The sequence below is a fragment of the Myotis davidii genome, unplaced genomic scaffold (genome assembly GCF_000327345.1).
Source record: "Myotis davidii unplaced genomic scaffold, ASM32734v1 scaffold272, whole genome shotgun sequence".
Classification (NCBI taxonomy): domain Eukaryota; kingdom Metazoa; phylum Chordata; class Mammalia; order Chiroptera; family Vespertilionidae; genus Myotis; species Myotis davidii.
In genome coordinates this window covers 196,204-208,045 of record NW_006283634.1, presented here as the reverse complement: position 1 = coordinate 208,045, position 11,842 = coordinate 196,204, and the positions used below count along the sequence as shown (strand labels likewise).

General features: G+C 49.1%; 1 protein-coding gene across 1 annotated transcript in view; it reads left to right on the top strand.

The window, feature by feature from the left end:
* The window catches only part of CNGB3 (cyclic nucleotide gated channel beta 3), a 108,604-nt gene extending 100,971 nt beyond the window's left edge, over positions 1 to 7,633 (top strand). The window contains exons 14-17 of the mRNA XM_015565628.1: positions 1,592 to 1,710; positions 5,980 to 6,125; positions 6,311 to 6,416; positions 7,407 to 7,633. Coding sequence (XP_015421114.1) covers positions 1,592 to 1,710; positions 5,980 to 6,125; positions 6,311 to 6,416; positions 7,407 to 7,563 — 528 coding nt within the window. The 3' untranslated portion in view covers positions 7,564 to 7,633. The remainder of the gene's footprint in view (positions 1 to 1,591; positions 1,711 to 5,979; positions 6,126 to 6,310; positions 6,417 to 7,406) is intronic.
* The last annotated feature ends 4,209 nt before the right edge of the window (positions 7,634 to 11,842 follow it).

Below are 11,842 nucleotides of genomic sequence, written 5' to 3'. Positions count from 1 at the left end.
AATCAAATGAATAAAAAATATGATGAACAAAATAAACTGGTGAATATAATAGAATCAGGGGCATAGAAAGGGAGTGGACTGACAATTCTCATGGGGAGGTGGGTGTGGTAGGGGCAGGAAGAAACTGGACAAAAATCGTACACCTATGATTGAGGACAGTGGGTGGGGGGGAATAAGGGCAGATGGTGGGGTGGGAACCGGGTAGAGAGGAGCTATGGGGGGAGGGGGGAGAGAAACAACTGTAATAATCTGAACAATAAAGATTTAATTTTAAAAAAAGAAAGCTAATATCGAGGGGCTATTACCCAAATAGTTTGCCTAGGGTTGTGCAAACTGGCTTATTCCACGTCGAACAGCCTTTCGTGGCCCAGATGCCACTTAGGTCTCTTGTAAGACATTAATTCTTCCTGCCTCTTAGAGTGAGAAGGAACATTTTGAGGGTCCGCCCCACCCACTGGCTTGGTGATTCGTCTGAGTCGATGTAAAGTTATCATTATGGCTGAAGAGTTATTGCAGCAACGCACACGGCGCAGGGATGGTAGGAAAAAGACATGCGCAGGCAAAGGCTAGAGCAATCAGGAGCAGGCCTCCTGGGTCTCCTTCCGAGAGGGTCTCCTGGGTGGGTTTTCTCCAGCTTGAGCAGTAGTCACAGAGCAAACTGTCTCCACAGAGAGAGGCCCATCTGAGTGTTGGGATCCATTGTGGGGTTTTTCATCAGTTTTTATTTTTCAATTATAGTTGAAATATTGTATGAGTTTTAGGTGTACAACATAGTGGTTAGACATGTATAACTTACAAAGCGATCACCCTCGGTGAGCCTAGTACCCACTTGGCCCCATACATGGTTTTAGTTTTGCTGGTTTATTTGTTTTTTAAATTCAATTGTTGATAGCTATGTATTTATTGCCGTTTTATTGTTCTTAAATGAGGCTGGTCACATAGCTACAGGACCAACCATGGTTTAGACTCCAAAGTAGATGCCAAGTACGCCTCACACATCTCTCCTTCCATTAAACAGTGCTGACAGTGGTGTGTCCTGCCCCTGTGCCTCGGGCACCAGAGTAATGCCTTCCCCCGGCCGTGGGAGCAGGCAGCGTCCTGCCCGCCGCCAAGAGCCCCAGGATGAGCAGGAACCCGCCGCACTCACACTTTCCTCTAGGCATGGAGCAAGGATGGCAGCATAAACAGCCCCGTTTCTAAAGCCAGGCCTGGTGCTGCAGGCAGAAGTCAGGCTGAGGAGTCATGGTTGTAGCGCAGGTGCTTCGGGGAGACTAGGCGCCTTCTCCAAGGCAAAGCAGTGCTAGTGGCACCGGCGTGGCCACGCTGACAGCCAGGTTTCCCTCTGCCGCTGCTCCCGGAGCCAGTGCTGGCTGAGCTGCGCCCAGGCGCCCGGGCGTCACTACTCACAGGTCCTAGTGACTTCCTTCCACGCGCTGTGTCACCCAGTGGCTGCACTGCCTCAGGCCTCCAGGCGACTGCTTTTCCATTGGTGTTTCTTCCTCCTTCTCCATGTTTTCCTCTAGAAGAGTTTGTTTCCTCGTTTGGGGAGTAACTGTCAGGAATAAAGTTCCTCTTTATGTCTGGCGCACAGGGAGAAATCGGCAAGGAAATGTACATCGTGAAGCAGGGGGAAGTCCGGGTTCTTGGAGGCGCCCATGAAGCTCAAGTTCTGGTCACTCTGAAAGCTGGGACAGTGTTCGGAGAAATCAGGTACCTGAAAGACACCTCCAACCACAGTCTGCCGCTTGTCATAAAAGAAAAATCTTAGGTCACAAAACTTGTAAGGTTCCTGCTTCCATTTATTACAGGTCTGACTTGCGAGAGCGTTGGGAAAACAGGGACTTGCGTGTTCCCAGGTGCCCCCTGCCTCCCAGAGACTTGGCCCCGGCAGCTCTGCAGTCCCGAGGCCTGGGTCATGCTAGTCAGGTGGAGGCTGTGCAGGTGTTGGAAGAAGGAATGAGTGAGTAGTGAGAGGAAGTGAGAGCTCACTGTTGTCAGACTTATTTTTCTCATTATTTAAGCAAGCAAGCGTTTAAAGAAGCCAAAATAGCAGGGTAAACGTTTCAAACAGCAGTTTTATATAAGATGGTGCTTCAAGACGGCCCCCTTCTCTTGCTCTTGGACGTCAGACATAAGCACTGCTGGTTCTTGGGTTTTTGAGCCAGACCTGACTTAGCCCACCCGCTCCCGGTTCTCCCGTCCTCGGGCCTCTCGCTCAGGCTGTTGTTGCACATCAGCTTTCCTGGGTCCCCAGCTTGCTTATGGCAGAGTATGAGGCTCCCGGCTTCTGGGAGCTGGTTTGCATTACATGCACATATACCCCCTCCTACACAAAGTTAGTATAGTTGTTGCTTGTTAGTTACATAACACAAACTCAGGTTCAAAAGTTCTCAGCCAGAAATTTACCCAATAGCACCATTGTCATAACTGACTATCAGGCATCTATAAACACTATGTCTGTCTAAAGATGATCAGATACCTACAGCAGGTGTTCACAGGTGGCCCTGCTTCCTGAAAGAGAGAGTAAGTAACTGTTCAGAGCTGCACTCAATAAATGGTGGCACCTCGTCCCAAAGCCTGTGTCCTTTCCAGAAAACCGCACACGCTCTAATAACTCTCCTCTGGTCCAGCCTCCCTTTGCTGAAACACGTGGGCGCTCAGTGGATGCATGATGGGCGTGAAAACCAAAAAGGTCCTTAGGCTTGTATCTGAGGTCCCGGCACTCAGAGGAGGAACCAGAATTGGAGCCAGTCCTTGTTCCCTGGACACTAACCACTAGTCCCGTGTGTCCCCTTCCGAAACTGTGTGGGGTGGCACGCATTTAGGGGTCCCCTTTCTGAGCTACTTAATGAGTGAGGCTTTCTATGGTGGAATGCTGGACAAGTGTTTGTGGAGGGGGTACTATTTTAAACAGTGCTGAGAGAGTTTGGGCAAAATGCATTTGGCAACTTCTTTGTTCAAAAACTCATCACGCACTGCAAATGTGTAACCTACAGGCAAGGTTAATTAAAGCTGGAGAAATCTAAAAATAACCTGCCATTTAAACATGTGACTTCCATTCTGCTGTCATAGTCTGACAGCACAGACACACTCACAGCTCCAAACTAAGCTCCCCATGGCCACCTAGCTCTGCCTGACCACTGCACCCCTGTCCAAGGTGACCGGTGGGAAGAAATAGGCTCATCCAAGCATCGAGTCTTCAAATATTAGCATCCATTCCATAGAGAAAAAGGCAGGAAGATAGGAAGATAGGAAGGTGGGTAGATGCATGACTGAAGAGATGATTGTGGTGATAGATGGTAGACAGGTAAGTAGATAATAGAAAGATTGATTAATGGATAATATATAGGTAAGAAATAGAAAGGTAGGTAAATAACTAATAGATTGATTGGTGTATGATATATATTAGTAGAGATTGATTAATGGATAATAAAATAGGTAAGTAAATAGAAAAATAGATAAATAGCTAATATACTGATTGATGGATGATATATAGATAAATAGATAATAGATATAGATAGATAGATAGATAGATAGATAGATAAACATTTGTTTTGCTTCCTTAAAGAAAAGGTGAAGGCAGAGCCTGTCTTGGGGAGAACCTCAGGAAAGGACTAAAATGTCCATGTTTTGCCATGGAGCAATACGTTTAAAATGTGAAACAACTGAGCAAAAGAAGTAGGCGTTAACATGGCCAACATGTACACTTTCTGTGTTGGAGGAATAACTCCATTCTGGAGCGGCCTGGCTAGTCCTGCACCAGGTTCAATGTGCAGTGCAGGTAGAGGCCCTGTCTGTGCCTCAAGTTGGCCTTGCAATAGGTTTTCCCTCTTCTGCCTCCTCGGGCTTTAATGGAGCATTTTATATGATTCCATCTTCTCTCCTCCCTTAGCATAGCAATCACACTCCCTTCAAAAGAGTTTGGTGGTGGCCCTAGAGCTGCAGTACACATTCTAAATGGAGTTAAGTCTCCCTTCACATAACGCTGGACGGCTTACGGGTGTGCAGCCTCAGAACCGTGCCCCAGCTCTCCCTCCACCCTCAGGGCACTGGGCGGCCATTTCCCTTACCCACTTGCTGGAGTTGCCTTTTAGATCTATCAGGATTAAGAGAAATAAAATGTTTTAGATTATGTTACCGCCATTTGCTCCTTCTCCGTGTCCTTCCATTCTCTCCGAAGACCTGCGTTTCTAACCTGTTATCCTTTTCCTTCCTTGTGAAGGACTTCTTTCGACATTCCTTGCAGAGTAGTTCTGCTAATGTTGACATTCCTCGTTTTTGTTTTTCCTGACAAAATCTTTGTGTCTCCTGCACTTTCAAAGGACGATTTCACTGCACAAAGAATTCTGGTGGGTGGTCATCCCACTCTCTTCTCACTTGCACAGTTTGGGATAAAAGTCTGCTGCTGTCGTTTCTATCTTTGTTCCTCCTGCTCTTTTCAAGGTTTTCTTTGTTTTTGGTGTATTGCCGTTTTAATATGATATGTCGAGGGATAGAGTTTCTCAGGTAGTTTTTATGCTCAGTAACCCCTGAGTTTTCTGGATCTGTGGTCCGGTGTCTGTCATTAACTTGGAAACTTCTTTGCCATCGCTACTTCAAGTCTTTCTTTAGTATTAGAGAACGGTGTTTGACCGTTATACAGACCACAGGAATTCTGAAGGTCCCACATGCTTGGTTAGTTTGTTCACAATTAGCAGCCAGTCGACCAGGATGCTCCCTTTCTGCAGCAGCAGCTGGAGGAGGGCACATTGTCTACAGTCAACCCTCAGGCTAAGAGTCATGCAGCTCCCGCCCTCTCCCCACCACCCCCCATAGGCTGTGTTTACTTGTGTGGCCTTCTTTCTCCGCGTCTGACTGGTTGGCTCTGCGACATTCAGTCTGTGTTATCGCCTCACTGCATAGCCAGCAGTGTTGTTTCTTTTAAAACATTTGAGATATGTTTTTTCTTGCCTTGGTTTCAAAGATCAAGCCTTATTTTCCAAGTTACTGGTGAATGATAGTATTTTTGTTCACCCAGTGTGTTTTTGTGTGTGTGTGTGTTGTTGGCTATTTTTTTTGGGGGGGGGGGGGCGGGGTTGGGAGGGCGGGAATTGGCTGTTCACCTGTTTTATTCATTTATTCACTCTATGTTGGTTACTTCCTGCATGCAAAACGCTCAGCTATGCCTCTGAGGAATATAAATACCAGAATTCAGTGACATTCAAGTGGGACGTTGTATGCAAGTGACTTGGCTACAGAGTAGTTGGGATACTGAGAAATGAGGTGATCTGGGAGGTGAGGATGGGAAGGGATGGGACTCACCTGATGTAACCAGGCATCACTGAGATTTGATGTCTGACTGCGCAGTCAGAGCTTGGAGGAAACCAGAAGGTGCACTCCAGCCAGGTAACTAGGAAGCTTTTAGTAAAGGGAAGACAGGAGGGAGGGAGAATCTAAAAGTGTTTCCATGCTGGGGTAGGGGCAGGGTGGGCGGGGCAGTCACAGGAACCCTGAGGGCCTGTTAGGCCAGGAGGCCTCAGGAGCTGGGATCTGGTGGGGAACAGCCTTCTAAGCTGGCCCTGAGGGGAGGGCAGGGAGGAATGCTGCAGCCCCACTTATCCTGGTCGTCTTCCTTGGCGGAGCCCACAGAGCAAGGCACGCCCACAGGGTCAGCCTCCCAGTGCAAAGGGGGAGCAGAGGGTGGAAAGTGGGTCCAGAAAAACCAAGGGGGACACAGTCCAGACTGCACTCCTGGGACCTGGTGGAGTCCCACAGGCGCTGAGGGGCCAGTCCCTGATGGGGGGCGGAGCCGAGTGGGGCAACCTTTGGAGGCTCGGGGCTCAGTGGGCTGAGCTCTCGCCAACAGGGAGCCATCTCTGCAGCAGAGGATGGTTAGGGTTTGATTTCTTTTTAAGATTTTGGTGGGGAAAGAGGAAGACTGCCCAATTAAACAAATGCCCCCTCTCTCTCTCTCTCTCTCTCTCTCTCTCTCTCTCTCAGCCTCCTGGCAGCGACAGGAAGCCGCCGGACCGCCAGCGTGGTAGCCCACGGCTTCGTGCACCTTCTCACCCTGGACAGGAAGGCCCTTCAGGAAACCCTGGTGCATTACCCGGACTCAGAAAAACTCCTCGTGGAGAAAGCCAGGTGTGCCCCACGCCCCCCTAGAGGCGTCGCTCTCCATCCCCGAGGAGACCGTGCGGGGAGGGCGGGCAGCCTGGTCCACAATACCACACGCACATGGAGCAGTGCTGTGGGCTGTGTGTGGGACCACAGGCCGAGCAAGGCCACGCCGGTGCCCCCAAGCCAACCCCCATCACACACCTCCCCACAGGGAGCTGCTCGGCCGCGACCTCTCCCACGCAAGGACTTGCCTTCCTCTTCCCACCGAGACCAGAGACACCCAAGCCCTGTGGACTCTCGGAGAGCGAACCACGCAGGTGAGAAGGGGCTGCGGCCCAGGGAGACCTGGCCCAATGCACCCCCATCCCAGCGCACCGCCACCTACCCACTCCCACCTATCTGGCTCCCACTTACTGGTTCAGAGGAGTCGGTTGGAGAAGAGAGACTGGAGTTTCTCCCTGAGACTTCCCCACAGGGGGAAAACCACACTTTCTATAGTATTTTTATGGCACTCGGTTAATACTTTTTATTTAAAAACTAGAGATCTGGTGCACAAAATTTGTGCACTGGGGGGCGGGCAGAATCTCCTGTGGTGAGTGGGATTGGGCTGAAACCGGCTCTCCAACATCCCCTGAGAGGTCCCAGATTGTGAGAGGGCACAGGTCAGGCCGAGGGACCCCACCAGGCTGGGGTGGGAGGCGGGAGGTTGGCCAGCTGGGGAGGGACCACAGGAGGGCTCCAGGGTGTGCCTGGCCCGTCTTGCTCAGTCCTGATCGGCAGGACCCCAACAGCAAGCTAACCTACTGGTTGGAGCGTCTTCCCCCTGATGGTCAGTGCACGTCATAGCAACTGGTCGACTGGTGGACTGTCTGCCCCCTGATGGTCAGTGCACATCATAGCGAGTGGTTGAACAGCCTTAGCTTATCATTAGCATATTACGCTTTGATTGGTTGAACAGATGACCAGATGACCAGACACTTAGCATATGTTAGGCTTTTATTATATAGGATATTTAAAATGCTATCTTTATAAAGTAACTAAGTAAATATTTTAAAAGTGAAGCAAGGAGGCTTGAGCACCTAACTGAGAGAGTGAGGATGCGGGGAAAAGGATGCTGGGGGACAGAAACCTGGCCCAGCCTGCACTGCCCGCTCCCTGCACCCGCAGCTCAGCCACCGTGCTCTAGGCCAGCTCGGCACCCCATCAGCCACATTCGGATCAGCCCTGCCCAGTGGCCATCCTTAGCTTCCACTGCAGTGTCCTTGGTTATGATTTCAATACCAACTCTTTACAACTGCTTCTTCCAGGAAAACAGCAAGTCCTCCGCAGGAGGAGAGGGCAGAGGACGAGGGTGTGAAGATGCAGGAAGAGCTGTGGAGGGACCACCGGGCAGGTCCGGATGCAGAGCAAGCACTGTCCCCGCAGAGGACAGGCTCCGTTGGTCAGAAGGACAGCGTCACCTAGCTGAGCCTCCTGCCTCTCCCACACCATCCCCACAGCTCCTGCCAGGGCGAGGAGGAGGTGCTGACCATGGCAGTCGGGGAAAGGGCTCTGAATGAGCATCGGAGAACCTTAGATGCACCCTCGCTGGTTCCCAAAGACACTGTCCCCAGGATTGCGGTTCCCACTCATGAGGAGGGAGACCTCCCCAGGCCCTGAGAAGCCACAGGCCAATCAGATCTTCATTCTCTATTATTATTATTATTTATTACTATTATTATTATTAAATTTGGGGGCTTTGTTGCTCGGACTCCCCGAACGTGTGACTTTACACAGTGGTCACAGGATTAGTTTTCTGCTGCCAGGAATTGCGTGCGGCTGGCGTTTCTCCTAATTGTATGTGGCAGGTTTTTCTCCTCCCACTTTCCTTGCTGTTTCTTCTCTTCATTTGATTGGCTTGGTCTTGGCTCTGACTCACCAACCTTTTCCCTTAACAACATGTTTTGTGTTAAGGCCTTGTGTGGCGCTGCTCACCTCTCTTACACATCGCGCAACAGCTCATTGCAGGGAGTCCCGTTTGTAGGGGCTGTGATGCTTTCACTCAGAGGGGTGAAGGGTCACCAGATGTCAGCTCCACCAGCAGCTGGGCCTGAGGGGAAGCAGTGGGGGAGCGGGGATGTGAGCTGCCCTGAGAGCAGGGGGTCACCAGGACTCACAGCCCCGAGAACATCACCGAAGCAACATGCTAAGTGCCCATGCCCTTTGCTGAAGAAGCAGATGATAGTGTTTTCCCTCAAACCTTCTGATCGGCTGACCTGGCTCCACAGGCTCACAAGAGGAGCAATCAGATCACCCCAACTTCACAGAGGCGGAATTACACCTCTCAGGACGTGCCTCAAGCATCTGCTTCAGAAGGTGCCTGATGTGAGCTTGTCTTTGCAGTGTTAGTGAGAAGTGACGAGGGTAGGAAGGCAGACGGCACACATGTCAGATGGACACAGCCTACAGTTTGTGGAACCTACATGCACAGCTGTTTACAAAGTCTCCCAGCGAATCCAGTGCACTATAGCAGGGGTCCTCAAACTTTTTAAACAGGGGGCCAGTTCACTGTCCCTCAGACCGTTGGAGGGCCGGACTATAGTTTAAAAAAAAAACTAGTCAGCTGCTAAGCAACAGGCAGCAGTGGCAAAGACACCCAGCGGGCCGGATAAATGTTTTCGGTGGGCCGCATGTGGCCCGTGGACCGTAGTTTGAGGACCCCTGCACTATAGGAAGCTGTCCCCGTGAATCGGCTCACATTGGCATCACGACCAGCCTCGTGCTGTGAGGAGGCTAGAGCGTGGGCTGATGTCAGAGTTAGAAACACATACAGACTTCCATTCTAATGAATGCCATAGTGCAGTGATGGCAAACCTATGACACGCGTATCAGAGGTGACACACCAACTCATTTTTTGTTTGATTTTTCTTTGTTAAATGGCATTTAAATATATAAAATAAATATCAAAAATATACATCTGTGTTTTACCATGGTTGCAAATATCAAAAAATTTCTATATGTGACACGGCACCAGAGTTAAGTTAGGGTTTTTCAAAATGCTGGCACGCCGAGCTCAAAAGGTTCGCCATCACCGCCCAAGTGTCGAAGGTTAGGTTCTGCATAATAGGCCCAGAGGAGGGTCATTGCAGCAGCACTGTGCTGAGAGGCTCTGACAATGCTCTCAGCCAAAACACCACCACCCAGATGCACCCAGCCAACCGGGGGTAAATCAATCACTGGGAGACAGTGTAGAATTTGGTAGTCACTGTTTTCTAATCCAGTGTTAGAGTATCCTAACACTGTGGTGACTATTACAAAAGGTTGGTTGGTGTTTTAGGTTTTAAGGGAGTGCAGAGAAATTGTTAATAATACTTACCTGGTAAAAGGGAATTGCATGTAGAAAAGATGAAAATAGGAGAACCAAGATGGCAGTGTAGGTAAACATTGGTACTTGCAACCTCCCTTAACCACAAAAAAATAACAACTAAATTACAGAACAACCGTCATTCAGAACCATCTGAAATCTAACTGAATGGAAGTCCTACAACTAGAGGAGTAAAGAAGAAAGTACATCGAAGCTGGTAGGAGGGCAGAGGTGCAGAATGGGCTGGTCCGACACCCATGCATGGCACCTTTTAACCGGGAGGGATATCTTGGCTGCGAAGGCCTCCCATGAGAAGCAAGGGGTCCCAGCCCCACACCAGACCCCAAGCTCAGGGTTCCAGAGCTGGGAAGAGAAGTCCCCATAACTTTGGGCTGTAAAAACCAGCAGAGATTGTGGCTGAGTGACATGGAGTCAACCAGAGACCTGGACGTTCCTCTTAAAGGGCCAGCACACAAACTTACACAGTCTGCCTTCCTCTGAACTCCAGTACCAGGTGGCAGCTTTGGGGGATCCAGGGACATACAGGGAACGTGGGGAAGCTTTCTCACAGACAGGGGTGCTCCAATGGATTATTGATCCTGTGCTGGGACCTCCCTCTGTCACAGAGCTGACTGGCAGCCATATCTGAGTTTCCATAAGCCTGGTCCACACTGTTTGCTCCACTCTAGTGATTCCCTCTGACCCTGCCCTATCCAATTTGCAGACCCACCCAAGTTGTTTGCAGCTGCTTTTCCATATGAATGGTCTCTCCTGGCTCAGGCTTCAGACTTTCCTAAATTCTCTCAAACAGCAGCTGACATCAGCATGCCCCAAACCTAAGAGGCCCAAGACCGGGCACAAGCACCAGCCTGCCTTGCTTCACAGTTGGGCCTCGCCTGGCCAATTCCAAGACCAATACAAGTAGCAGCCATCTGCAGATCTCTCTGTAGCTCCTGCTTGGTAACCCCAAGAGGCCCCAGAACCAGTGCACCCAGTGGACAGCTTCAGACCATACCAGATTACAACTCTACACATCCTCAAGCGACTCACTCAAGGGGCAGACTCAGCCTCAAAGCCCCACTCAGCTCTTCCACTGTAGTTTGTGGCTGGTCCTCACAGCCAATTGGCCTGGAGGTCAATTCCTCCCAGTGATGACAACAGCAATCAAGACTCAACTACAAAAGACAGTGTACACAGCACACACAGGGGTGCTCCTAGCTCAGGTGACTGGGGCTGGAGGGGCCGAACCACTGGGTCCTACAGGACACCTACTACACAAGGCCACTCTACCAATTCCAGGAGACATAACAGCTCTACCTAATTCAGGGAAGTAGTCAAAATGTCACAAAAGAAAGAAATGGAAGCAAGCAAACTGCTGGATACAGAGTTCAAAACAATGGTTACAAGGCTGCTCAAGGATCTTAATGAGAGTTTCAGGGGACTTAGACTTTCAAGGATCTTAATGAGAATTTCAAAGACGTGAAAAGGACTAGTCAGAAATTAAGCATACACTAACTGAAATAAAGAATAATTTACAGGGAGCCCTAACCAGTTTGGCTCAGTGGATAGAGCGTCGGCCTGCAGACTGAAGGGTCCCAGGTTCGATTCCGGTCAAGGGCATGTACCGTGGTTGTGGGCACATCCCCAGGAGGGGGTGTGCAGGAGGCAGCTAATCGGAAATATGAAGAAGCAAAAATCATCCAATCAGAAGAGCAAAAAGAAAAAATCCAAAAATATGAAGCTAGTGTAAGAAGCCTCTGGGACAACTTCAAGTGTACCAACATTTGCATTATGGGGGTGTCAGAAGGAGAAGAGAGAGCAAGATATTGAAAACCTATTTGAAGAAATAATGACAGAAAACTTCCCCTACCTGGTGAAAGAAATAGACTTACAAGTCCAGGAAGCACAGAGTCCTAAACAATAGGAACTCAAAGAGGCCCACACCAAGACATAATTAAACATCATAATTAAAATGTCAAGTGTTAAAGAGAGAATCTTAAAAGCAGCAGGAGAAAAGCAGTTAGTTACCTACAAGGGAGCACCCATATGACTGTCAGCTGATTTCTCAACAGACTTTGCAGGCCATAAGGAAATTGCAAGAAACATTCAAAATGATGAATAGCAAGGACCTACAACCATGATTACTCTACCCAGCAAAACTATCATGTAGAATTGAAGGTCAGATAAAGAGCTTCATAGACAAGAAAAAGCTAAAGGAGTTCATCACTACCAAACCAGTATTACATGAAATGTTGAAGGGCATTCTTGAAGAAAAAAATATGAATAAAATGGCAATAAATACATATCTATCAGCAATTAATCTAAAACTAAAAATAAAATGAACAAGAAATCTAACCAACAAAATAAACTGATGAATAAAATAGAATCAGAGGCATGGAA